The sequence below is a fragment of the Aptenodytes patagonicus genome, chromosome 1 (genome assembly GCF_965638725.1).
Source record: "Aptenodytes patagonicus chromosome 1, bAptPat1.pri.cur, whole genome shotgun sequence".
NCBI lineage: Eukaryota > Metazoa > Chordata > Aves > Sphenisciformes > Spheniscidae > Aptenodytes > Aptenodytes patagonicus.
In genome coordinates, this window is record NC_134949.1 from 66,723,836 (window position 1) to 66,751,792 (window position 27,957).

General features: G+C 40.1%; 1 protein-coding gene across 1 annotated transcript; it reads left to right on the plus strand.

Annotated features, from left to right (window-relative positions):
- SLC13A4 (solute carrier family 13 member 4) lies at positions 1-27,925 on the plus strand. The gene is made up of 16 exons (XM_076328596.1): positions 1-100; positions 6,182-6,310; positions 8,396-8,532; positions 9,088-9,269; positions 10,027-10,081; positions 11,741-11,791; positions 12,394-12,523; positions 14,035-14,225; positions 15,515-15,634; positions 18,503-18,604; positions 19,728-19,829; positions 20,912-21,020; positions 24,393-24,509; positions 25,303-25,464; positions 26,989-27,126; positions 27,779-27,925. Exons 1-16 carry the CDS (start codon positions 2-4, stop codon positions 27,914-27,916), a joined length of 1,962 nt encoding a protein of 653 aa, XP_076184711.1. The 5' UTR covers position 1; the 3' UTR covers positions 27,917-27,925.
- Positions 27,926-27,957: the final 32 nt, after the last annotated feature.

The window sequence follows — 27,957 nt, forward strand, 5'->3', positions numbered from 1 at the left end:
TATGGCAGTGATGAAGGAGATTCTCCGATCCAGAAATCTCTTGCTTGTTGTTCTCATTCCACTTCTGCTGCTTCCTCTGCCACTCTTATACCCCAGCAGCGTAAGTACATTTACATTTTCTTTTTAGCAAAGCCTCTGAGTGCAGTTGGTAGTCATGCTGAATAAGTCTGCAGTGTGCAAAAAGAAAGGCAAAGACCTAAGTAAGCATTGCTCTTAGAAAAATCAAGGACTCAAATTTGAAGGACTGGGAAGGTCACTGAGAAGTCATCACAGTAAGAACCAGAGCTACCTTGAGTCATGTCACAAACAGAGCTGAAGAACCAGGTGAAACTAGTAAAGCACTACTTTAAAGCAGAAATATTGTCTCTCTTCTTTTTCTACAATAATGTGTGTGTGGAAGGGGGAACAGAACAAACATATCCAATAAAATTTTCTTTAAGCAGAGGTCTTTAAAAGGAATACTTTCAGTGTCTTTATTTTTTAATAAGTATGCATGGAGGGACTTTCAGTTTAGTGTGGGTTTATAGGACACCAATTCAAGTGAGGCAGGAGCTAAGATTCAGTGACAGACATGTAGGACCATATATGGCATCCATTATACTAAAGCAAGTGTAGGCACCTCTACTGAAACATTGCAGCTCTGGCAGTGGCTAATAAACGAAGGCTCAGAGATGTAGACAACAATACAATGGAGGGAATAGTCTGTGCTTAACGCGCAGACCAGGGAATGGAAGTGAATGCAGCTGCATTCCTGACACTCTTTTGGAGCTACTGAGTACCCTTGGCCATGTGGTTAACTCTTTTCTATGCATGTCTCTGCAGTTGTGAACCATAAAATAACAATGTTTTTCTATCTTATAGAGATGATGATGTTTAACTTATCAAAATTTGCAATGTATTAAAAATTCTGCAGCTGGTGCTTCCATAGTGCTAGACATAAATCTGGCCAAATGGTGCAGCAGTTTCCGTTCCTTCCTTTACCCTGCTAAAGACTAATTCTTCCTTCTAGCACCAGAGGGTTTGTGAATACTACTACTTTATCAAATAGAAATGCAAAGGATTAGAAATTGCACAGCAGTTTTCAAAAATAAAACTGTAGTATTTTGTTTGAAAAGAAAAACAGGATCCATAGAAAGGAAATGTTCCTACACTGCTGAACTGTATGTTGCACTTTGAATGAGTTTTCCTGCTCTGAACTTCAATGTGTATCTTGGCTGTCCTCTTATAGTGGTTTTCCATCTCTTCTCTCTCTCAAGGGAATGAATGACAGACAATCGTGCTCCTTCAAAGAACAGTAGGGCTCACCATTTCACAGAGGCTTGTTTTAGAAAAGGATTTAATTTAATTTAATTCCAATGTCACTGGAAGGGCAAAATAAGAACAGATACTCCCTGACATGCCCATATGGCACTGTAACTGCGGTATGCTCTATGTCCCTTGAGAACCTCCCCTAGGAAACATGAGATTCACTGCACTAAAATTTGTCACTCATATTTGCTTCCTACTAGAATCAGAGGCACAGGATGCAATGAGGAAACTCTTTAAAAACCAAGGGAATTGTAATAGCATCATATGGGTGCTGAAACAGAAGTTCACTGACAGTATTGCTGCAAGAATCACTATTATACAGTACAAGCTCCTCTGCGCTATTACTCTGCACCTCATGGTGTTGCTTTACTGCAAAGTGACATGAAAAGCCATCAGGTGATGGTTTACATCCACTTTATGAATGACCATCCACATGAATGACCACAGATGGTAAAGTATAGCTGTGAATCTGACCCAGAGCTGGAAAAATGTTTATAATGCTGTTAAGAAAACATCTACACCAAGTAAACTCAGTTGACAATACACTATTCAAGTGGTTTAGTGTAGTATTTACTTTATTACTACCCATTGACTATGATTACTTCTTAAACCTGAAGATTAAATTTGTCACCTGCTGATTTACTTATATTTTCATTTATCAGTCAATTATATTAGTTTTCTGTCTTTCTTATAGAGATCAGAATTACCAGGTGGTTTATATTTGCATTTCTGCAGGGAATCAGCTTGCAGCTTCTTTGATGATATCAGCACAACTCTGGAAATGTCAAAGGAGCATTACATGTCTAGGGGCAAAAGCAATCAAAGGGAGCACGAGGACTCAGAAGTGTTTGTAGATACAGCTCATGGGAATAATGTCCACAGCTTCTTTCTTATTATTTTGTGACAAGAAATGGTTGGGTAAAAAAAAAAATGTGAGAAAATTTGCTTGAATTCTTCTTCCCTTTCAAAAATTTATACCTGAACTATGACTTGTACAGCAGGTTTGGAACACACGTAAGTGCCTTTCAGGTCATGACACATACAGAAAAAAAAACATTGTGTGCTTTACAAACTGTGGGTCTTTTTCATTCTGTCCTTATTTCCTTCATTGCTAACAGTGACATGGGAGCATTTTTGCCTCTTTTTTTTCATCTTTATCCACCTTTTTTCATAAAGCCACCAGTGATACCATAAAGCATGACACATGAATTCAGTCAGTTCTCCTATGACCACTGATCCTATGGCCACACTGAACCCAATCAAGGACACGTGGATGACTCCTCAAAAGTCAGCAGGACTTGCTGTAAGCTGTGACACCTGCAGCATCAGGTGATGTTGACACCGAATGGACCCTAAAGCACAGAACATGCTCTGAACAGCCACGGATGGCATACTTTCATTCACCTTTGTTTTTATTTACACAAGTTGAAGGGAGGGAATTATAATGTGATCCCATCAGCTCCAAGATGGTAGTCCAGAGGCTAGACTACCTCTTCTTTGCACAGCTTAACCACATGCCTGTATGCAAGATGTGCAATGCACATGCTTAAGTGGGCAAATCGCCAACACAGAGTTTATTCTTCTTTTTAATCACTCTGAGATCCTCAGATATTTTAATTACAAAAGTTTAATGCATGACCCTTATTGTGGAATTTTTAGCCATGGCTTCCTTTCAGCTCCTCTTTTCTTTTCCCCTAAGGGACTGACTGAAGATAGGTGGTAGTCCCTCCAACCATCACGTTTTCCTATTCCCTGCTTCAAGCCCTGAGGTGGGCTTAACAGTAATTTTCAGCTGTGCAACAAGAAGTGAGAAGGGTGAAACAGTTAAAATTTTACAGCCACTGCTTCAGTCCAGTACTTAGTAGCTCTGGTAACCATTAATTAAACATATAAATTCAGTTCAATTAAATAGAAGAGATTAATATGGTTTCTCTTGGAAACAAGATGGTTTAAAGCACTGAGAAAATAGAGAAAGTTGCTAGACAAGCTGATTAAGTTTTTAGTGGAGATTACCAAACTTGGCTTTCCTAGTACTTGCTGCCCAGTTTTATACCATTTAAAAATGTGCTTTATTTTAATTTTGTTTGTAAACTGATTACAGCCTAGTGTATAGGAAACACAAAGACTCAGTGCCCATCCCAGCTAGGTTTTGATAGCGATGCAACTTCCCTTTGTCCTATTCCATTTCCACTATCAGTCTATTTCATTGCTACACACAGAGGAGCAATAGAAAATAACAATCTATGCTCAGAGAAATTAAAGAGAAGTATATTTCTGGAGTGAGAAAATAGTTTGGAATCAGGATAGGATGAAATTAATTTTATGAATTTTGGCAAAACATATCTCTTGGATCTTACGGCTGCACTGCTTTAAAATAAAAATCAATGCTTTTTCATTAAAAGGCATTTTTCTCAGACAATTGCTGGATATTATACAGAGCCCATGCAAACATAGTAGTTTGTTAGCAGAAACTAATGAGTTAAAAAATAAAAAACATGTCAAATAGTCACCAGGTCACAAAAATGACCCTATGCTCTGCTCTCTATGGAATATTAACCATGAAGTATAATGTAGTTAAAGGTGACTGAGCAGCAAGTTGGCTAATGTTTATGAGCCAATCCATCAGCTCCGTGACTCTCATCTAAAATAGTTTTGTTTTCCTAGTAGAGATTACTAAAAATCTCTAATGCCTATCATCTCACTTTTTAAATTATTTCCATTTTTAAGTCAAAATTATTTGTTTGGTTTTTTACTGAGTGATCACTTGAAGTTGTTACAAACTGAACACCAGTCTTTGGAGTTTCAAACAGCATAACAATTCCATCTTATAAAAAGCATGCTCCATAATCCATGGATATTAAAAAAAACCCTCTGCTATCATCCATTCTAAGACATCCTTCTCTATCCTCTCTTATCATTTTTTCTTGGTAGCAGTGAAGCTACAACTGCAATACAATCTGTTATTGTAATATTTGCTGAAGGAGCTGATCATAAAGGACCAGTGAAACCTGTATTGGAGAGCTTAAAACCTAAACTACTCTTCTATAATATTTAAAGAAGAGAAACAAATATGCATGTCTCTGTATGGTTCAGAAGTTCAGATGTACTTGTCCATCCATAAAGGAACAATCCAGAGCAAAATTCCCCCAATAGCCTTTCAGATACTCTTTATAGTCTCTAAAGTAATTGGACTTTATCTGATTCAAGGAAATTATTTTTCCTGATAACCTTGTGTCAGTTATTTTTGGTGGCCCTGCTTACTTGAATCAGAACTGTTTAATGTTACACTTTTCTGAAATAGGAGTCAGAGCAAGGTCTGGCAGCTAATTTAAATCCAAGCTTCTGAGTAAGCTTGCCTTCAGTTTTTAAGCAAGTAAAGGAAATGACACATAGCAATCTATTTTAACTTTTTCTCTGGGCTGTGTTCTGCCTGTTATTACTATAAGCTGTACTAAAAAAGAGGAAGAGCTGAACATGGCTCTTTGTTACAGGTAATGTAAAAAGGACATGTATAAACATGAATTTAAATACAAGCTATTGATTCATTCCAGTGAATCCATATCCCTGTGTAGTCTTACTTTAGACTCCACCATCACAAAACTGATTGCAAAAAAAGGAAGTGTCATACACGCTCATTGATTTGCACAAGGATGCGTGGGAACTGCTTGTGTGACTTCTTGAAAGCTACTTAATTTGGGAATGATCCGATCAGGAAACAGAAGTAATGAAATTGTATTTTAACACACTCAAATAGTATTTGTGAACAGTGAATTTTCTAAACAATAGCCATTGTGAGCTGTGAATCCATACGGCTTGATAAGTTCATACTGAACATCCAGTGAATAATGAAGAACAGGTAGATTTATAGCTGGTATAAATCAGTGCAGACCTACTAGCTTCCATAGAACTGCCAGTTAGGCCCAGTACAGGATCTGGCTTCAAATTTGAGAAAAGGAAAGGAAAAACATTTTCCTGAGGGTAATTTCCATAATTATTAGCAGGAAACATCCCCAGGTTTCTAAGCATAACAAACTGAGCCTAAGGACAACTCCCCTGAATGCCATAAATAAAGACATATCAATCTAAAAAAGGGACCAGAATACTTTCTGGACTAGCTGTGTTTTTCTGTAAAAATATTCAGCAGATAGCACCTTTCTGCATCATATACCAGCTCTCCATGAGTGCTCAGCACGGTGTTGTCATGGCTTTCTCCACCAGAACCTTGGACCGCAGCAAATTTGTTTGATTAACTCTGTTAACCCATTGCCTCTAAGCCCTTCGGGTCTGTGGTCTTCTCCCAAGGGTCTGCAGAAATGACCTGAGAAAATAAAATCAACTGACAAACAATGCACACTGTTTAAAAAAAGCAATCTTTCAGAGCATTTCCCAAAAGAGCCACAATCTGGCTTTATCCTTGCTATGGCAAATGTGAACGTTCTTGTCTGATCCGGCAAACTATGGATTCCTGTTCTTGTCCAATATTGGAGAGAGAGCCATGTAGAAATACCAGCTCCACAGGCCCAACATGAGGAGTCATCGTTGAACATTTGGTAAATATTGGATTATGAAATTCAAACAAATCTGTAAATACACTTGGAACTATTATTTTGCTGATAAATACGTTTATCCCAATGTTTTGCCCTAGCTTATGTGCAAAACTTTTCATTAGCATCATCTTCTGTAACCGGCCTTTTCGATGGTATCCTAGATTCAGACCCAAACAGCCGCACCTTAGGAGGTTCTTATGCAGTCCTTGTTGATTTTTTGAAGTCCAGGCACCCTCAGTCTGATGAGTCCTATGAACGTGTTCACAAAGGCTTCCACAGCAGGTGGTGTGGCAGTAATATGTAACCTCTACGCTTTCTCCCTACAGGAAGCCTCATGTGCCTACGTGCTGATCGTGACAGCTGTATACTGGGTCTCTGAAGCGGTACCCCTTGGTGCAGCAGCCTTAGTTCCTGCTTTCCTGTACCCACTTTTTGGAGTCATGAAGTCCAGTGAGGTCAGACCAGTGTGCACATTTTTATCATTTAATCTTCTTACTCTCAGCTAATTATTTGAATAAAACTAATCTTAGTGGACTAGCAAGACTAAGAGGTATGGGAGGAAGAAGTGTACATCTTGTAATGTGTAACTTGGGCTGACCAGCTCTTTCTTCTACTGAAGATAGATACAGGAATGGCTTTATTAGCCAAGAGGGGTGTCCATCCTGTCAGCTACTGCATCACCAACAATTCCCAAAACCTATTGCATCAAAGCATCCGACCTTTCCCCTCCTCCAAAACCATGCAAACAGCAGTTGTGGGACAAACTGTAAAGTTTCCTTCCAATTATATTTATTAAAGATGATGTATAAGGCATGAGGCTACATATTCTAAAAACAGTTACCATTTACTGTATAAGACTAGATAATTTTGTTATCCAGGTGAATGTCTAGTCCTTTTTCCAAGCTGTAATCTTAGTGCTACCTTGAATTCTAAGGCAAAGGAGTAGCTGTACAAAAAAGCGTCTTTGATTGTTTCTGAATTTGCTTACTTGAGTTTTTGGTGAATATTATTTTCTTTCATGATATGCCAAGAATTTATTTTATTTCATCTACAGCTTCTTTTTTCCTCCATTTTTCTCTCTCTTTTTTGGGGGGTGAGAGGGCATCACACTTGATTTATAAGGACTAGAAATACAGATAAGAACAGAGAAGAATATATAGCAACCATAAAATTGCTGAATTTCTAACACAATCTGGCACTGGGCACGCCCATAAATGCATGGAGTCAAGCATGAACCAAGAGTTTTATGACCTGCCTTATTCCTCCCAATGGTGTAACAACTGTGTAATATGATCAGGTACATTTCCATACCAACACAGTTAAATATTTTCAGGATTTTTTTTCCTAACATAAAGGTAAAGTAGTTATGTATTTTCATTTCAAAATTCTGCAGCATATTGAAGAAGGAAAATTTAAGGGCAGCCTGACAGAAATTCAATGTAATATCAAATTAAATGACAGAGGGACTACTACAGAGAATGTATTATTTGCTTTAAGAACACAAATAAAAACCTATATCTTAAAATAAACAACTCTGATGAAGTTGCAGTATTTCCAGTCTGCTGTTCTGGAGTGCCATAGAAACCCAGGGCTCTTGCCTAGCAGTTTAAGCAACAAATAACTCACAGGGGCTTAAGAACATGAGCCAGTGTGTCGTATATGTGTACGTGTGTATTAACAAGAATATTAGTATTCACTTGTTTCTCCAAAATGACTATGAAAGGAATAAAGGAAAACAACAGATTCTTTGTGCTGCTGGCTTGATGGATTCCTTTCATTCAGGTCAAGATCTTTTTTTAACAAGGTAGCAGGAAAATAAAGGAAGTTAATGAGAAAGAAACCAGTGGAAGAAAGCCAAAAAAGTGATATTTAAAAGTTCTGGCACACAACTATGATGGCCAAGTCTATTTAGGTCACCATGGGGATTTGTTAAATAAATATAATTAAATACTTAACTTGCTGCAGCTTTCACAAAATAACATTAGTGTCATTCTTGCACTTTTATGGAGGAGCATCAGTATAACTGAAGACTATAGAAAAAATACTGCTTCTACTGATTTCAATTGTTTTAAAATGCTGGTGCCTACATTTGGTTAGAGGAATAATTTTAAACCAAAGAAACTATGTTTTTGGAAAAAAAATTCCAGCAACAGCTTGCATCAGAATGAAATGAAAAAATTAACTAAACTCCAACTATCTGTTTATAACTTTTATTTTCTCCCATTTTGTTTGCTTTCACACGAGCGAGAGTGTAAGTGTGTGTGTGTGTGTGTGAAAGTTTTGGTTTGCTTCATTTGTTATTTCTGCAGTAACTTCACACTAACAAGTGGGTATAGAGACTTGTTATTTGTAAACGCAACATGAAAGAGATTAAAGAGAACATTTTGACTTATGAATTCTTCATTTTCTCCAGCTCTCTGTCATTCTTTCTCTAGGGGGAAAAAATCCACAATACCATACTACTTCTCATTCAGCATGCTCCCTGTACAGGGTAGTTACTGCTTTTTTAACTGACTATTTCCCCCTTGCCCTTAATGCAGGTGGCTGCCGAATATTTCAAGAACACAACTTTGCTCCTCATGGGTGTGATTTGTGTGGCAGCTTCTGTAGAAAAGTGGAATCTCCACAAGCGAATCGCCCTGCGTATGGTCATGATGGCTGGAGCAAAGCCAGGCATGTAAGTGAACCATTGATTTCAGGGTAGTCTGAGGCTGACAGCAGTGGCTTGAAAAAGCAAATAACAACTCTGACTTTCCCATCCATGGGCAAAAGCTAGCTTAGTTTGGGGCTCTTTTTCCTACCCACCTTTCCTTTCAGAGTTTGAAAGCTTACACATTTTCTCACCCTCTTTCTGCCACCTCCTACTCCTTGGCTTGTTGTCCCTTTGCTTTCTATTTTTTACTGATACTGATTTTAGTCTCTCTGTTCCTTCCTTGCCTGTTGTTTAGCAAACACAAAAGGATGCTTAAATCCTGGATATGCTGAAAATCACTGTTCCTCACATCACATGCTGATTTCCATGTGGGGCAGCAAATGGCTTCCAATGATACATTGTCTTATGACAGTTTTCAGCACAAGGCAGCATTTTATCTGTGCACAGCATGGTATTTTGGCACCCACAAAAAGAAGAAGGCCCCATGTAGTTATCTGTTGACTAATGAAAATGTTAAGCAAGGAGGCCTTTTATATTTCTGAAAGTGCCTCAAGAAGGTTTCCCTGTGTTGTACTCCAGGTTGCTTCTTTGCTTTATGTGTTGCACCACGGTGCTTTCCATGTGGCTTTCCAACACATCCACCACAGCCATGGTGATGCCAATCGTGGAGGCAGTGCTCCAGGAGCTAGTGAATGCTGAGGAGGAGCACGAGGTCATCAGTACTGCAGGCAGCACCATTATTGAAGAAAACGAGCCAATAGGTATTTGTCAATATTGGCCATTCTTTTCTCATTCGTTTATCAGTGACTAGACTCCTTGATACACATTATTCAAATTCTATCGAGGTCAGAGCTGTCTGACTTGTACTGCCAAAGACGCTGGTCTGTACTCTTTCTTTTTGTACTCTGATATTTCTTTCAAAAAATGAAAGAAAGTTTCAAGATGTGATGGGAGAACTGGAGTTGGGAAACTATTTATGTTGAATTAGGGCATGTAGTGGAGTTTGTGTGTCATAAACTCTTAGGTCATAGGATTTTACAGGGTTGGAAGGAAACCTCTGAGAAGAAAGTCAAGGAAATGCAGAAGAGGCCCAAAAGTGTGCTCTGTGACAATCCCATGCTTGCCCATTCTACCCCTGCCCTACCAGGCTGCCCAGGTCAGAACAGGTGCCACAAAAAAAAATTTATAAGAGCTCTAAGGTTCATTTTGCTCATTCCTTCCCAGAAGGAAAGGATTTGGGAAGAAAAGAATCTCTCTTTTCTTTCAATTCACAGATGCCAGGCTGAAAATGATGTCACCTAACCTTGCCTATTATACATAGATGTGATAGTCTTTTAATTGCCAGAGGTACATGATCATGACAATATGACACAATAAAATGCTGCGTAAGGGTCACAGAGTGCCTGAGAGGGTTCAGACAAGCTTTTGTTCGCAGTAGCTTCTCCATGTTCAGTGGTGTGGCCCAGGGTTTCAGCTCAGTTCTTACCCCAAGGGCTGCTTTCTTTTCCTTCATTGCAGGTCTCAGCGAAAAGCATGGCCAACATTCACTGGAGCTTATCTTCATCAATGAGGAGTAAGAATGAACCCTGTACATCACGACTGGAGATTTGAGCCCTACACAGGTTGCAATGAGATGAACCCAGGAGTAGAGCCAGGAAGGGCAAGCAGAAGCTTACAAGTGAATGTTCTAGATGGGACTGACAAGGAAGGCTTATATGAAAAATGGGATTAATGTAATGGCCTGGATCTCACTAAAGCTTCCCAGGATTAATTTATTTTTTAACACTATGGCCATTTTAGAGAGAAGGAAAATGTTTCTCAGGGTTTGAAAGATCTTCTTTTGAAGTCTGTGTTTGTGCTGTATAAAAGAGTGCTGTCCACAGATTTTTATTTCTGTTCCCCTGAAGGAACAGTTATGGAGAGGATCCAAGCACAGTATGGAGTGCCCACAGGACATATCCGGAGAGAAAACACTTATGGAGGATTCCTAAGGAAAGCCTGAACTGTCAAGAGCATTCAAGAGAGAGATGGGGGGGGAGGACCAACAAAAAATACCCCTCCTACCCCCAAATAACCTCTAAAATATTTCTTTTAATATAGACAAAGTTCTTCAGAAGTTTGAAACACTAACAGTTTCAACCAGGTCTCTATTTAGGGTAAAATCTAGTAAGGTGAAAAGGGCAAACCAAAGAAAGGACTAATTTCTTTGTCAAATTATCAAATTAACCAGCATTTCAAGATATTCAGGAGAACATACAAAGTCATTGTCCTAAAACTATGTTATAGGCTAAAACCTGAGCAGCATCTTCTTAAAAGGTGTGAGAATAAATTGCATAATCCCTTCCTGAGCTCCTTCTATTTTGTTCACGATTGTTCAAAATAAAAGAGAAACAAGTTCTTGTTACACCTTTAAAAAATTACTTTAAAACAAACATTATCATTCAAACAGCACATGTTGATGACTTTAGGCTAACTTGCAAGATCTAAATAGTTTTCTCATTAGTTTGGAGACTAATGCGTTCTCCAATATTCACTCTGTTGTTATCTCTTTTTATCCCAGCCATATTTTCTGCGCAGCATAGAATCAAATTTTCAGTCTGGCATTGTGCCATTAATCCCTTTAAGCCCTATTGAAGAGTATGTGTGGGATATTTCATAACAGAACTATTATTAAAATAGTATTACTTGAAAAAGAGCTTGAAATTTGATGGGAGAAGAAAAGTAGCACATCTTCTGGAATTAAATCTGTTTTCAATGTCAAAGTAAAAGTTCAGTGGATGGTTTGCACGGTCCACATGCCACACAGGACAGATTTTAGTGAAGGCTTTAATGCGGTACAGGTAGGTGCTCAGAAACAGTATTGGAGAGGTTGGCAGAGGAAGAACTTGAGTAGAACAAGACAGTGGTAGCACTGGATTGCCCGGTGATTTACTCCACTGTGAATGGAGTCAGTTCCTAGAATGGGATATACACTACCTAGAATACATATTTTTTCTTTCATGGAGGTGGAAACCCATTGCTACACAGCTAGAGACAGAGCTGTGAAACATGACGACTCTTATGTATCTGGCCAAGATACCACATAAGAGGTACTAATAAATGGTGTTCTTCACCATTTCAGTAGGCACTAGTTCTCCTACAGATGTTGCCCCTCCTACCCATGATGTGTGCCTTTTGAGGGAGCTGGGTGAACAGGCATTTTTAAAGTATATTTTCCTTTCTTTGTTTTTAGTGCTACTACTACTGACTTCAGCTCCTTGATGCACTCAAAGGTATTGTCATAGGTAGTATTTTCTAAGCTACGCTGTCTTCTAATGCAGGAACTATCAGAGCAGAGTCCACACAGCTCCGCAACAAACTGCTGTTTCCTTTATTTCAAACAAGTAGTGGTTGTTGGCAGAGAGTACGTATTGCAGAATGTCCTGCTTTGTATTTAACCTGTCAGCCCAAATCAAGTTGGGAAACATTAGCTCTGTAGTGTTTGTTGTACTTATTGCTGGAGATCCTGAGATCCAGTCAGCAAACTAACAATTCCTTATGGTTTCTAGCAAGTTCAGATATGATCTTTTATTGTCTAGGTATTGCCATCTTCTGCAGCTGAGACACCTCAGTTACTAGAACAACCTACACATATCACAAAGTCATAGCCTCTAGCAAGGGATCTGTTAGATTCTCCTACGTGGCAGAGGGAGAAGACCTAAACTTATTATAATCTGACTTTTAAGATCACTTTAAAATAAAATCAGGTTGTTAGGTTTTTTAAAATCTTTTTTTTTTTTCCCCCAGTGTAAAGTTTACAGCTGAAATTTTAGTGGTTTTGGGGTTTTTTTTTCCAAAAGCCCACTACCCATGACCTTTACAAAGCATCATCAATTCTAATCTAAGTGCCCCTAGGAACAGAAGAAAGGCTAATCCAAAGGCATTTGCCTCCCTACAGAGTATGAATGGTGTGCACATGATAGCCAACCCTATTGGAATGATGAATTCTAAGAGCAATGGGCAGCACATACCTCAGGTAAGGAGATGTTAGACCCGGGGGGTGAGGGAAAAGACAGATGTGAACATCACCTGCTCCCCACTGTTTCATAATTGTTCCTTGTAAGCTGTGTTACATGAAATCGTTCTCCATCATCTTACAGCAGTCATGGCTTGGTCCTTTGCTAGTTCTTACTCCCATTTAGATGCCCCTAGTACAGGTATTTTCAGAAGACCCTCCCCCAATGGCTAGTACAATTCATTTAGCTTTACATTCAGTAACGTGATCACAAGTTTCCCTTCTTATTTGGCTGTTCTACCCACTTTTTTTTTGCAAAGCCTCCTTGGAAAATAACCTGACTCAGAAATAACAATCCCTGACACACAATATCCTACTCAGAACTAAACGAGCAGCAGGCATGGACCATTTAACTGTTCGGCCAGTTTGTTAGGTAGTCTTAGTATCCACCTCCTTTTTGTCTTGCCAAATATCCACCCTCAAAATCCTCCATTACAGCAGTCCATTCCAGTATTTCTACTTCTCATAAGTGGATCCAAGAAGTGACTGCTGTTTGGACTACAATTACGTAGTATCTTAATGGCATAAATTGATGTCCAGGAAAGATTAGCTTGAAATCAACACATGAATTTGCATTCACAGTTCAAAAGAATCTGAGTGTATGTTTCCAAAACAGGCTAATGCACTGCTCCTTATACTTAATTTTCTCTTATACACATTTCCCATACACATTCAGTGGTTATTTTGTAACAAATATACTCACTTCACTTTTAACCTACAGGGATTTTAGCCAGGGTACCCTCACAATGATGATGAACCTATAGCATGACTGATTTTACTACATAAACCCAAATCCAAATTAATAAATTTAACAAATCTATCTGAACCACTTGCTGGCTTTTTACTGATCCTAAATTACAGCCTTGGGTTGCATGTGAAGTGCCTTGAAGTACTGTACCTTTTTTTCCAGTACAAGAACTTGATTGACCGACATGGAGACTTTCCTGCCACTGCTAAGAAAGCTTCTTTTGGAGCAATATTTTCCTACAACTTTTTCTTCCATATTCCCATTGCTCAGCCTTTTTCATGCTACTTCTGAGACCCCTAGCACTCCATTCCTAATCAGAGGCCCTGAGCCAGTATAAGTGCAGAAAGTCCACCAAGCATTTGTCTGGTGGCTGCTCATAAGCCTCAAGGATTATGGATTCCTACTGCTGCAGTGCTGGCATCCCGCCCCTGCAGCCCACAAAGGCTTTCGGTATCCCACTGAGATTCCAGCCAGAACTGAAGCTGGCCCAAACCATAGCCAGAAGTCCGATTACTGTTTGTCCTACATTTCTGCCCCAGACTAGGCAGTTTCAGGCCCCTGGACAGGTTTCTAGTTCTGATCCCAGTTAATCCCTGTGAAGAAAAAACTGCCCCCTCTTATGCAAACCTGTTGTTTCTCTGGGACCAGTATCACCATGGCATTAGAGCAAGTCGGGCTGCTGTTCTGATCACCTGCTTTCTTTGATGAATGTATCCCCTCACAGGCTCAGATACTGGTCCTGCCTCCTAAGCCCTCAGAACTGGGCCTGAGCACTAAGTACCGGTATCAGACCAGACATGACCACATGGTCTGTAAATGCCTCTCACTGAGTATCTCCTACGCAGCAACCATTGGAGGACTGACAACCATCATAGGGACCTCCACTAGCCTCATATTCTTAGAGCACTTCAACAAGTAAGTGATATTGTAGTTGTGTGAGAACGGTGGTTGGGTTGTTATCATCTCTGTGGCTTTCCCCATGGGTTATTTACTACCTCAAGAAACCCTTGTAAGACAGTCTCTCTGAAGGCAATTTTGTTTCCTCCTCTGCTCTAATGTTATTGGTAATGGTTAATGGTTGAAAGGCAGAGCTTAAGTTAATACATATCCATGTCTTTCTCCCATGCAAAATAAAAATTCCTCAGCATGTGGTAACATTTAAGTTTCTTCAGCGACTTTTTATTTTACAAACTGATTATCATGAAGGCAGCAGGCACCCTGGAAAAGTAAACACTAAAGCCGTGAAGATATAGCAAGGAACACAAAGAGAAATATTCACAAAAGAAGAAATGTCATAAAATCAGTTTCAAGTTTTTCTATGGGTTCTTAGAAAGTGAGTTCTTATGGTGAACCTAGAGGCATCACTAGTGGTACTTGGGCTGCTCAACATGTAGTGCAAAAATAAATAAACTTAGAAATGTGGCCTTACACCTTTGTTTCAGAGAAGATGGGAAGCAGCTCTCTGATCAGCTAAATATTTCATTTATCATATATGCCCAGGGCTCTCAAAGACATGAATGTTACCTCTGTCAGAAGACTGGTGGTACTTCTCCTCATGCACAGATATGCATCCAAGCTCAGACCTGATTCTGATCATCTACTGCTGCCACTGCTGCCATGAAATCGTTCATTTCTCTCTCTGAAATGGTGGTAGCACAGAAAACTAATTTTGGAAGCCATCCTTAACTCAAGGATTTGGATTTTACAGAATTTCCAAAGATCTTGCTGTTATGACAGTTCCAACAAATGCACATATCAGACATCTTTGTCAGAGCCCAGCAGACTATAGTCATTATTTGTGTGGTCCACAATAAGACATACAAAGAGATTCTGAGTGAAATCATTCTTAAGTCTGTTGACACTAAAAAGAGCTTTAACAAAAACCACAGGTAGGGCCAGAATTTCACTCCTGGTAACTCTAAGGTTTTTTGAAGCTGGCTAGACAATGCAGACCATCTGGTCTTAAAGGTGTGAAGTGCTATATGGTTCATCTGTTGGTCAGGCATGGTCAATGATTGACATTCTTTGGCGATTGGTTTCACTATGCACATGTAATGCAGCTGTTGCAAATACATACTGATGCAATTTTTCTATCATGCCATGACAAATATATATACACATATATGTGTGTGCATCAATGCATCCTGGAGGTGCCTGTGCTTTTACTGTTTAACTTCCTGTGCATCCTTTTTTTCCCTTTACAGCCACTACCCAAATGCTGAAGTGGTGAATTTTGGAACCTGGTTTTTGTTCAGTTTCCCCATCTCCCTCATCATGTTGGTCCTGACTTGGTTCTGGATGCATTGGCTGTTCTTGGGTTGCAAGTGAGTGCAGGTTGTTCAAGATGCATGGATTACAAAAGCAGGGCATCTGTGGCTCCTCTAGAACATGTCTCATAAAGATGTTTCCAGTTGCAAATGACAAAAACTAAGGCACAACTTCCTTCTTCTTGCCAGAACAATTACCAGAGGAAATCTTATTGCTTAGCTACGCTGCATAGACAGCAGTGTACAGTATTGCTGCTTGAGAGTGAAGTGCCCAGGTATTGCTGATGGAAATCCTTACGATGCATTCAACTGATTTTTTGACTCTCATGACCATGAGGATCCCGCTGTGGACCAGAAATCTTGTTAAAAGTCCTTTTGGAAAAGTACAGCTTAAAAGATTAATAGAAAAATAACTGCAAGTGAACAAGTCACTTTTCAGATCTGCCCCGAGCTCAATGAAATTAATGTAAGACCAGTTAAAATTAAAGGTAAACAGACTCCATATATATTTCTCTTTAAAGTGGAAAGGACTCACAGCCTAGAAGATGAATACCTTTTGATATCAGTATGTCCCCAAAATAAGGACAAGGCTCAGTCTCCTAGTTCATTTGTACCATGTATTCTCTTTGCAGAGGCACTCAGCAAAGTTAATGAAAATTGACTAAATGTGTGCATTTAGAGTGGATTAGTTAATCTGCACTAAATTGTGGTGCAGACACATTTACTCAGAATTAAAGTGGCCTTAATTTGATTTAGTTTACTCTTAAAAGTAAGCTGAACTGACATCACTAATTTATTTCACCTAAGACAATGAATAAAATGATAATGACTTCTGCTTGCTGCTGACCTTGACTAGATTTGAAGAGGTAATTTAGAAGTGAATAGCTCCATGCCCTTCTCTCAGTCAGTCTCCTGAGCCTTGTAGTTCTAAATTAAAAGGCTAAAATAAGTTCTTTTTTTTTTTTAATCTTAAGAGGAAACAGGCTCTAACATGACCCTCAATTACTTTCTTTTTTTTTTTAAATAAATATAATTGAAATTCCACATTGTATCCAAGATCTCATGCTGATTAATGTTGTTCTAAATAATACCAGAGACTGAAGCATTATTGACTTTTTGAGAAGTACTGGTTGATTCCAAGCCTCCTTAATCTCTGACTCCTGTTCACTGCAGTTCATTAAAGAACATATTATGTTAGGAGCTTGGCTACAATACTTTGCCTTCACATCCTCCTAAGCCTAGAAACACTTACAATATTGAAACAGCAACCTAATGCCTGTGCATAAATGTTTACTGAATTCCCGTAATGTTCATGCTCTTTTCCTAGGAAGCCCAGTGTCATCAATCTGTTCTTACTTGGCGCAATTGGAACAACATGTCAGACTTGCTTTTTAGTCTCTAGACTAGGTCAAAGGGGAAGGATAATGGACCTACCAAACGATTTTTGCCAGCAAAGCAGAGCTAAGGGTAGAATCGTTACTATAGAACTGGCCATTATAAACCATATAGCTCTTCTCTTCCAGCAGTTGCATTATTGCTGGTGGATTTTACTGGAGTCTAACGGCAAGGTTTGCAAGGAAATTTAAATACTTATAGGTGCAGGGCAGTGCTAAGTGCGCTAAAACCAAGTGTCACATAGGTGCCCATTTATAAGTGAAATGAAAAGCCCGTTTAAGACTTTCTGTTAACCAGACAGGGCCTGCCTGCGTCTTGAGCTACGCAAATTCCTTTGAGAATCTGGCCATAACCAGATACATGGAGGGAGATCGCAGTCCATGGTTTGGCCAGTGCTATGGCATGGATCTCTAGTAGGGTACCAAACGAGATATTAAAACAGCATGAACTATAAAAGCAGGCCATAGTGCTCCCATGGTACTTCAGTCACTGAAGTCTCTGCTGCTGCAGCCTATTTTAGACTGGCTTAGCCGCAGAGGTTTCTCAACCCACTCCACACACCTCTGTGTGACAGAAGGTACAGCTGGAGCGGAAAAGCAGAGATCTGTGGCTCAAAGCACAGCAAAGAAATGCTGCTGGAAAGAAGAAAAGGAAAAGGTTAAAGTGAGCTTGCAAGTGTCTTAATTTCAATTAGGAATGTCCAGGCTTTGTTATAGTATGAAGGCAATCTGAATAAACTAAGGACTTCACCTAATTTTCATACAAATATATAGCAGGTTTAAATATATTCAGCTATGAAGTGCACTTGTGTTTGTATGTCCCTGGCAGAAGTACAGGCATTTTTTACCAGGACAAAACACTAGGCTGATTGCCTTGTCCTCCGTGGCAGAGACAATTTGGTGGTACGCTGATTGTGCCTGGTTTAGAAACAGCTAGTATTAGTAGAAGCAGACAGGTCGTGAAAGGTATTGGGATCCTCAGCACAGCTTTCCCCCTTTACTTACAGTGAATCCTGAATATTGAAGACAAACTTGGGCTCGAAAGCCAGACTGGGCCCCAGATGTTGGATACCCCTGATTCGACTGGAAAGCATACAGTTCCCCCATTAAAAAATCTATCGATAGCTGGCCTTTGTCACAGACTTTCTATGTGATGATAGAAATTAGCCATAGCCTTTGGAGGTTTCTGACACCAGAAAAATCTGGCCACCGCCAGCTGTTTGAGGAAGCCTACACAAAGGGAGCCCAGCCACAGCTTGGGATGGCTCAGTGATACCAGTCAGTATTAGTCTGAGCTCCCTGGGGATCTTCCCGCTATGTCTAGGATCGATTCTCAGAAGATCTGGAAACTAGACTATGCAAAGATCACGTGCCATAATTTCCCTTCCCATTGCCATCAGGCCTTGCCCCAGTCACATCTCCCAACAGCCTTTGGCAACTGGAATTTTCAGTTTGCCTCATTGCTGTTATTTTTTATGGCTTTTTTTTCACTCGATGCCCTTGTCTAATTTTACTGTGCTATCTACCTCAGTTTTAAAGAGACCTGTTCTGTGAGCCAGAAGAAGAAGACCAAACGGGAAGAAATGTCAGAGAGAAGAATTCAAGAAGAATATAAGAAACTGGGAAATGTTAGGTAAAACGGACCTGCCTTCCTCAGGAATTTGCCTCTCTAGGCAGGACCATCCTTTCATATTACCCTCCATGTTGCCTTTGGCTCTTAAACTGTCAGCTCTTTCTCCTCCTTTCCAGGATAGAAGTAGAACTAAATGCAAAAATGAACTAAAATCAAAGACTTTGTTATAAGCACGCGTTTATTTACTCGTTTATTTATTTCTAAAGAAAAAGGAAATAAAAGGAAAGATTCAGGTTTCTACCAGGGTCCAAAGGTCATCCGAGTCAAGGTTTGTCTCTGCCTTTGAACTATATCATTAAAGGACCCCCCCTTCCCAATTCAGGCATGTACTTATTTTGGTGAATAGAAGTTCACTGTTAGCAAAGGCTTTGCAGAAATATCCCACACCATGAAGTGTCCAGCCCTCCCAGTTGCCCATAATCTTTATTCATGGTGGCAAGAAATGTCTCTTGAAAAGATTATTTTGCAAGATTTTCCTTTTTCAAGAGGGATGATACCTCATAAAATCCATTATTCCCAAAACATTTTTGTGCTGTTCAACTGAAATATTGACAGATCAACTTGCTGAATATGATCAACTCTGAATCTAGACTGTTGTTCAGGCTCTGCCTAAATATGAAACCATACTTAGTTTAAATCGATCCTAAATTAAAACTCAGAATCCTCAAGACACATATTTATTCCATGTGTTCAGAATATCTGTGCTAATTTACATTGTCATTTGCTCTTATGCTTTCTACACTTTCCAAAAATGCAATAGAAAGTGTCTACAGTGGAATAGCAACACAAGCTTTACCTTGTTAACACATTTAATCAGATAATAATACAAATACAAAACAAGCATTTATAAATATTTTCCTTTAGGTCTTGCCCATGAATGATTGAATTGCAAATACAAACGGATATTTTTAGGCTATTTTTTACTGGGTTTAGATGGTTCTCAGCTGGGAGCCAAACATAGAATTCTTTAATTCAAACTAATCTTCCCTTCTATTTTCTGTATGTTTTTTATCCTTTTTTTTGAACCAATTGCTACGTTCTTAATTCTTCTGGAATTTGCTCTTGGGTTTTCAGAAAGACCTTGGATTTAATTCCTAGCTTTTTTTTTTGCTTTTATTTCTAGCTATCCTGAGATGGTGACTGGATTTTTCTTCATTCTGATGACCTTGCTTTGGTTTACTCGTGAGCCTGGCTTTGTACCAGGATGGTCATCTTTTTTTGAGAAGTAAGTGAAATTCCCTAAACAACTGCAAAGAAATATGGCCTTGCAACTTCTGACGTTCTGCAATAATTTTTGGCCTCAAAACATCATCAGCCACTTTTAACAAGGTGGTGAAAAGTGAAGTCTTTATTAAAAAATTAGGATTTTTCTTTTTAAACTACATCTGTTCACATGGCAGTAAATTGTATTCTTTCTCAGTAAGCAGAGTGAATTAAGTAGAGAAAGTAAAATAAACATATTTCAAATGTAAAAAAATAGAGGGTCAGATTCTGAAGTTAAAACATTTTAGTGCATTCATAGAGAAGCTGTCACTGGAATAAATTGCAACTATACTTTTTTTTTTATTTTGAAATAATAATTTTTGACAAAAAGTGTATTTTTCTGAAGATAAATTTTATCAAGAAAATGTCCGTTTCAATTAAATATTACACAGAATGGTGACTGAAGCAAATTATTTTTCTCTTATTTGAAATAATGTTGAAACAAATTATATTAAAAGTAACTATAACGCACAATGCATATCAAAGAATAAGTGATTTGAACTTAAATTTTCTTTATGTTTCTACTGCATAAAATTATTTTAATTTTTCATCCTAATTTTGACAGTAAAACAATTTCTAATAGATCCTGAGGGTCTCTGGAGTTTGGCACTCCTCAAAATACTTTTTCAGAATCAGTTTTAAGTGTTTAATTTAAAATCAATCTACAGTTCATTTCTAAAGGATCACTTGGGTTTGGCTTTTCCCCAGAATGTGTTTACTGTTTCTTGCTTCTAGTAAACACACTATTTTTATGTACCTCCGAGTTAATAGATTTGTAAACCAAAAGGGATTTCTTTTTTTCACTGGAATGTTAAAAATTGTTGAGCAGTGATTGAAGCTGGCTATGGGAGTCAGTTTAATAAATGGGAAAAAAATCCAATTTTTATCCTTGATATGCAGACATATTTTTCTAGCGGGCTGTTAGTAAGACTTCAGATGTGCAAATACAACTTCACCTGCAACAATTTGCTTGGAGCCATGTACCTTGTTTGGAAATGTTTCTGTTCATGTGTTTTTATGATAACCCCACTGTTTCTTTCCTAGGAAAGGTTACCGGACTGATGCCACTGTCTCTGTATTTCTTGGTTTTCTCCTTTTCCTGATTCCAGCAAAAAAGCCATGTTTTGGAAAAAGGGAAAAAGGTGAGGAGGATGCAGCAATAAAGAGATCTGGCACATTTTCCAGTGCCTTTAATGACATTTTTCTGTTCTCTGTAAAATGTTCAAAGAAGAGATTTTTTTATTGTGGAAGGTCAGGGTTCAGTTTCTCCCCTGATACCAGCCCTTCTTATATCAACCCCCTTCTTTTTTGTTGCTTTAATTCATGCTGTCTCATCCAGCAGATTACAAACAGATTTTGCAGATTACAAACAGATTTTGTATCTGAGGCCACCATCTCTTCTGTGTTAACAGAGTTATAAAAATCCAGGACTGAGTTTTAGGAAAGGTTCAGATGGAGTTCCATATAGAGAACTATAATGCGGATGTTTGCAAAATCGGCCGAAGATAAGCTCTAGTAAATAATTTGGTCATCACTTATACAGCAGAAATCATTGATAATGTCATAAAATAAACATAAAAGAGGTCAGTAAATGTCAGACAAAGTTCTAATTTTGTGCAATGCTTCTCTCACAGTCTTCTTGATAATAATAATAATGATTGTTATTTCACATACACATTTGGGTAGCACTCAGTGGTCTTGATCAGTTTGCTGTACCAGGCTTTCAGCAGTCCTGTATGAAAATAGAATTGCCTGCATAGAGTCTTATGTAGAGATTACAAATGTATATAGATATGTTTATTTTTTATACTGACATATATTATGCAGCAAAACCACAACCATGGACTTCCGGAGGGCAGACTTTGGCCTGTTCAGGATGCTGGTTGAGAAAGTCCCTTGGGAGACGGTCCTGAAGGGCAAAAGGGGTCCAGGAAGGCTGGACGTTCTTCAAGAAGGAAGTCTTAAAGGCGCAGGAGCAGGCTGTCCCTGTATGCCGTAAGAACGGGCGGGGAAGACGACCGGCCTGGCTGAACGGGGAGCTCTTGCTGGGACTCAGGAAAAAAAGGAGAGTTTACTGCTTGTGGAAGAAGGGGCAGGCGACTCAAGAAGAGTACAGGGATCTCGTTAGGTCGTGCAGAGAAGAAATGAGAAAGGCAAAAGCCCAGCTAGAACGCAATCTGGCCGCTGTCGTTAAAGACAACAAAAAAAGCTTTTACAAATATATTAATGACAAGAAGAGAGCCAAGGAGAATCTCCATCCCATATTGGATGCGGGGGGGAACATTGTCACTGAGGATGAGGAAAAGGCTGAGGTACTCAATGCCTTCTTTGCCTCAGTCTTTAACAGGCAGACCAGTTATCCTCAGGGTACTCGGCCCCCCGAGCTGGAAGACAGGGACGGCGAGGAGGATGAACCCCCCGTAATCCAAGAGGAAGCAGTCAATGACCTGCTACGCCACCTGGACGCTCACAAGTCTATGGGGCCGGATGGGATCCACCCGAGAGTGCTGAGGGAGCTGGCGGAGGTCCTTGCCAAGCCACTCTCCATCATTTATCAGCAGTCCTGGTTAATGGGGAAGGTCCCGGACGACTGGAGGCTTGCCAATGTGACGCCCATCTACAAGAAGGGCTGGAAGGAGGATCCAGGGAACTACAGGCCTGTCAGCCTGACCTCGGTGCCAGGGAAGGTTATGGAGCTGTTCATCTTGAGGGCGCTCACAAGGCATGAGCGGGACAACCAGGGGATCAGGCCCAGCCAGCACGGATTCATGAGAGGCAGGTCCTGCTTGACCAACCTGATCTCCTTCTATGGCCAGGTGACCCGCCTAGTGGACGAGGGAAAGGCTGTGGATGTGGTCTACCCGGACTTCAGCAAGGCCTTTGACACCGTCTCCCACAGCATTCTCCTCGAGAAGCTGGCGGCTCACGGCTTAGACAGGTGTACTCTGCGCTGGGTCAAAAACTGGTTGGATGGCCGGGCCCAGAGAATTGTGGTGAATGGAGTTACATCCAGTTGGCGGCCGGTCATGAGCGGTGTTCCCCAGGGCTCAGTTTTGGGGCCGGTCTTGTTTAATATCTTTACCAATGATCTGGACGAGGAGATTGAGTGCACCCTCAGTAAGTTTGCAGACGACACCAAGTTGGGCGGGAGTGTTGATCTGCTCGAGGGTAGGAAGGCTCTGCAGAGGGACCTGGACAGGCTGGATCGATGGGCCAAGGCCAACTGTATGAGGTTCAACAAGGCCACGTGCCGGGTCCTGCACTTCAGCCACAACAGCCCCATGCAGCACTACAGGCTTGGGGAAGAGTGGCTGGAAAGCTGCCTGGCGGAAAAGGACCTGGGGGTGTTGGTCGACAGCCGGCTGAACATGAGCCGGCAGTGTGCCCAGGCGGCCAAGAAGGCCGATGGCATCCTGGCCTGTATCAGAAATAGTGTGGCCAGCAGGAGTAGGGAAGTGATCGTGCCCCTGTACTCGGCCCTGGTGAGGCCGCACCTCGAATACTGTGTTCAGTTTTGGGCCCCTCACTACAAGAAGGACATCGAGGTGCTGGAGCGTGTCCAGAGAAGGGCAACGAGGCTGGTGAGGGGTCTGGAGAACAAGTCTTATGAGGAGCGGCTGAGGGAACTGGGGTTGTTTAGCCTGGAGAAAAGGAGGCTGAGGGGAGACCTCATCGCTCTCTACAACTACCTGAAAGGCAGTTGTAGTGAGGTGGGTGTCGGTCTCTTCTCCCAAGTAACTAGCGATAGGACGAGAGGAAATGGCCTCAAGTTGTGCCAGGGGAGGTTTAGACTGGATGTAAGGAAAAATTTATTTACTGAAAGAGTGGTTAAACATTGGAACAGGCTGCCCAGGGAAGTGGTGGAGTCCCCATCCCCGGAGGTATTTAAAAGACGAGTAGATGAGGCACTTAGGGACATGGCTTAGTGGGTGGTGGTGTTGGGTTGACGGTTGGACTCGATGATCTTAGAGGTCTTTTCCAACCTCAATGATTCTATGATTCTATGATTTAGGAAAAATGACACTCTCTAACTCCTACTTCAAGAAAATACTCAGGCATCTAAAAAAATAATGTCCTCAGATAAAACCTAGGGACATAAATGCACTTTATCAAGCTTCATGGCCTACTGGAGAGAGAAAATGCCCTTCTTTGAGAAAATAATTCCATTGTAACTCCATCTTTGTGGTCTACAGATAATTTGCACACGCATAGACACAACAGAGCACACAGTCCCTCAAAAAGCTATAAAATGAAACACAGAGGTTTATAACTATTCACATCAACAGAGCAGCCAAGGGGAAGTGAGGACATTTGGAATTAATATGCTGTATTTTCTGAGGCCAAGCTAACCAGAGAAATAGGCTATGCGCTTCTTCTTCACCACTCTCACAGATAGTTCTCAAGATAACACCCATGGATATTACATTATTTCTACTAGTGTGAAAAATGTGAAGAACTTTGCAAAAAGGCCAATGTAATACTGGTCACACGCTTGTTTTATTTTGATATAGCAGATGGTGAAAAGTCAACAGACATTAACACACTGGATCCCATCATTACCTGGAAGGACTTTCAGAAGACCATGCCCTGGGAGATTGTAGTGTTGGTTGGAGGAGGTTATGCCTTAGCAGCTGGATGCAAGGTACTGATTTAGATTTTTATTCTCCTTCCTAAAAAAATTATAAACCTGGATACAATTTACAATGTGGATACTTTCAAGTTTGTACATAACCTAGTTCCTATGCCCTGCACTCAATGGACAGCTATCTAGCTAACAAAAAGATTGGGCTCAAGTCAATTGTATAAGCATCTGCCGTTTCAGATGCTTTAGAATATCTAGATATTCCTACAAGGCTGACAGACATGACACAGGATCTGAGGGAGACCTCACACTTTCTCAACTAGCAGCTAACCAGACAGAGGGGGAACATCTCAGCTGCCACTGGATGCTCCTCTTTAGAGCAACTGAGTCAAGCTCCTAGCGCTGACTGGACAAATCATACTCTAGGCTCTACTGACTATATCTACACCCAGTATAATTCATGAATACACGTCTAGCTCTCCTATAGACTCCTACATGTAGACAGCTAAATTTGTGTATTTTAATCTCAAAATGAATTCTACACAGACTGTGCAATCCTTCATCACCAATTTGCAGTACTCCAGTTCACATGCTGAAGAAAGAGGGAAGATCAGCCTTGGTGCCTTTTTAATGTTATTAACTGCCACATGTATCTCTTTGTTACTATGGACAACTATTTATTAGGCACTGCAGTGAAATCCAGTTTACTGAACAAAAGGAAATGCAGAAAGCATTGACCTAAACTTTGTATTTGCTGGTGGGATTCTCTGACGCAAACTGCCCCGAGGAGAAGAAACTGTTTCACAAACATACTAAGTATTTAGTAATCCTTATGCTTCTGTCCTTTCCCCAGACCTCTGGTCTCTCTACATGGATTGGACGCCAAATGCTCTCCCTGAGCAGCCTTCCCTACTGGGCTGTAACTCTGCTGGCCTGCATTTTGGTGTCCCTGGTAACAGAATTTGTTAGTAATCCAGCAACCATAACCATCTTTCTGCCTATTTTATGCAGCATGGTGAGTAAAAACAACGACGTTTTTAGTCTGTTTTTTCGTGACAGGCTCGTGGGAATGTTTCAGGACATCAGGGTATTGGCACTCTGTTCACATGAAACCCAGCCTCGGTTCCCAAACTACTGTTCTGCAGTCTTGGGCTTAGGAAAAATAATAAACTCGGGCAGCCAAAAGCATATTTTAGCACCAAGAAATTTATTCAATACGTCTCAGACAAAATGAAAACATAGCTCCTGCAGCCTGCATCTAAGTACAAGAAAAGGTTATGATGCAATCAACAAGATAGGTGAAGTCCACATAAAGCTTGAGATACACTTATCAGTGTTATTTTAAATGTGTTGTTCATTAGTTAGTAGTCATCCACTCACTACTTGTAAGAAAAGACTGTAGTAGTGAATTTTATATCAGATTTACATGTGTTCAAGAGGGTGATCTGGTAAGCGTACTATCATCCAACATGGAAAGCAGAGATGTTTGTAAGGGACAGAAAAAAATCAGGAGACTGGTAACAAAGGCAGAGGAAAGAGATACAAATTTCATTCTATATTGGAATAGCAGTTACAGAAAACTGTCTTTTTTTTTTCTTTTATGTAATGTGAAGCAGAATGCAGGTCGTGTTTCCCTATTATATCAATTTTACGGGATTGTCCCAAAGTAAATTATGTGAACATCTCTGAGATAATATGAAGATATGGTCAGATGAAAATAAGTAATGATGTTTGTATGGCTTATGAGTTCAAATTTACCTCTGTTCCATGCAGAAAGAGACTATCCTAAAGAGAAATTTAGAGCAGCAATCTACTTTTAGTAGTCTGAACTGCCATTTTAAGGCAGTCTCTCTTTTGACTGTAAAAGTAACCTGGAGACACTTCCCTCTCCAAAATGAAGTTAGGCTTGTGAATACCCTTCCCTTTCCCTCCAACATAAAACTATGCCATAGCAATGTAAACAAAAACACAACATTTCACCACCACCAAAGGCTGCAGTGGAAGAACAATTCTTTAGACCACTGTAAAGAATACTGCATCATTACTGCCTTCCTGCCATGCGAGTTTGGACCACGGTCATCTGGTTTTCTTAACCACGGTTCAGGAGGACTTTACAAAATGGTCTCAGTATCTTCAGCAACTGAAGGAAGTAAGTTCTTCATGCCAACCTGTTGTGAATTCTCTCGGATAAAGACTGAAGTGGCAGTCAGTGTTAAAGTCTGGAAGACACAACATAGAATGACACGGAGAACAAGTGGGAGGAAGGAGCAAAGAAGGCCTAATAGTAGCAATTTCCACCCTCACCCAGTGTGAAATGGCTCAAGAGGAATCCCTGGAGCATGACCAGCTCCAAATTATAGCACTACCCTACTCTAAAAAACAACAAAAAAGACTTCCACGCTTAGGTTTAGAAACTAGGGAGGTGAGATTCACAGGATTGTGTTTTCTTCATGTAAAGCAGAGAGGGTCCTTTCATCCTAATTATGAGTAGTGGCTTTTATTGTTTAAGTGAAATTTCTCTCCTCCTCTCTCTTTCCAGTCAGAAACCCTGCTCATCAACCCTTTATACACCCTGATTCCTGTCACCATGTGTATCTCATTTGCGGTGATGCTGCCAGTGGGTAATCCTCCAAATGCCATTGTCTTCAGTTATGGACACTGCCAGATTAAAGATATGGTGAGTCTTGAGATTTGGTATATCCTCCCATGCTTCATGCAACCCCAACACGTCCCGATCACATCCAGCAGCCAATAGTAATAATGATGATATTGGTGCTAATATAAAGTCATATTGATCTGCACTGCTGTTATGTGACCAAGCTGTCAGGTTAAGAACATCTACACATCTGTTGTAGGATACACACAATTCTCATCTTTATTTTTTCATGAATGTAATGGTCTAAAGAGGTATCAAAGAAAAAAAGTACACAATCCTTTGCATTGACCTGTTAAGACAAGCACAGGACAACATGAGAAATTAGATTTATCACATAGTTCCACAGTAAGTCATGTAGTTATCAGCCTGCTATGTGTGGTATAACACCCCATTACGATTATCTGATTAAGAAGTTCAAGTGACAAACTGAGCAGTTTTCCAATGAGCTGCATCAACCTCTGACTATTACTCCTGAATACTCCCACAATGTACACTCTGATACATAATAGTCACCGTGCTTTTTTTGGCTCTAGAAATCAGTATACATAATTTATCACATTATATATAAGTCAGTATACATACATACATACACTCTACTGCCTTCTTTTTTCCACGTTAACTGTTTTTGATCAAGTTGTCATTGATCGTGCTCTGATGCATTTTGGTTTTGTAGGTGAAAGCTGGCCTGGGTGTAAATCTGATTGGCCTGGCTGTTGTCATGGTGGCAATCAACACTTGGGGAATTAGACTTTTCCAGCTGAATACTTTTCCAGAATGGGCAGCGATCAGCAACGTCACTAGCCAAACATAATCTCCAATGAAAAAAAAAAAAGAAAAAAAAAGAAAAAAGTG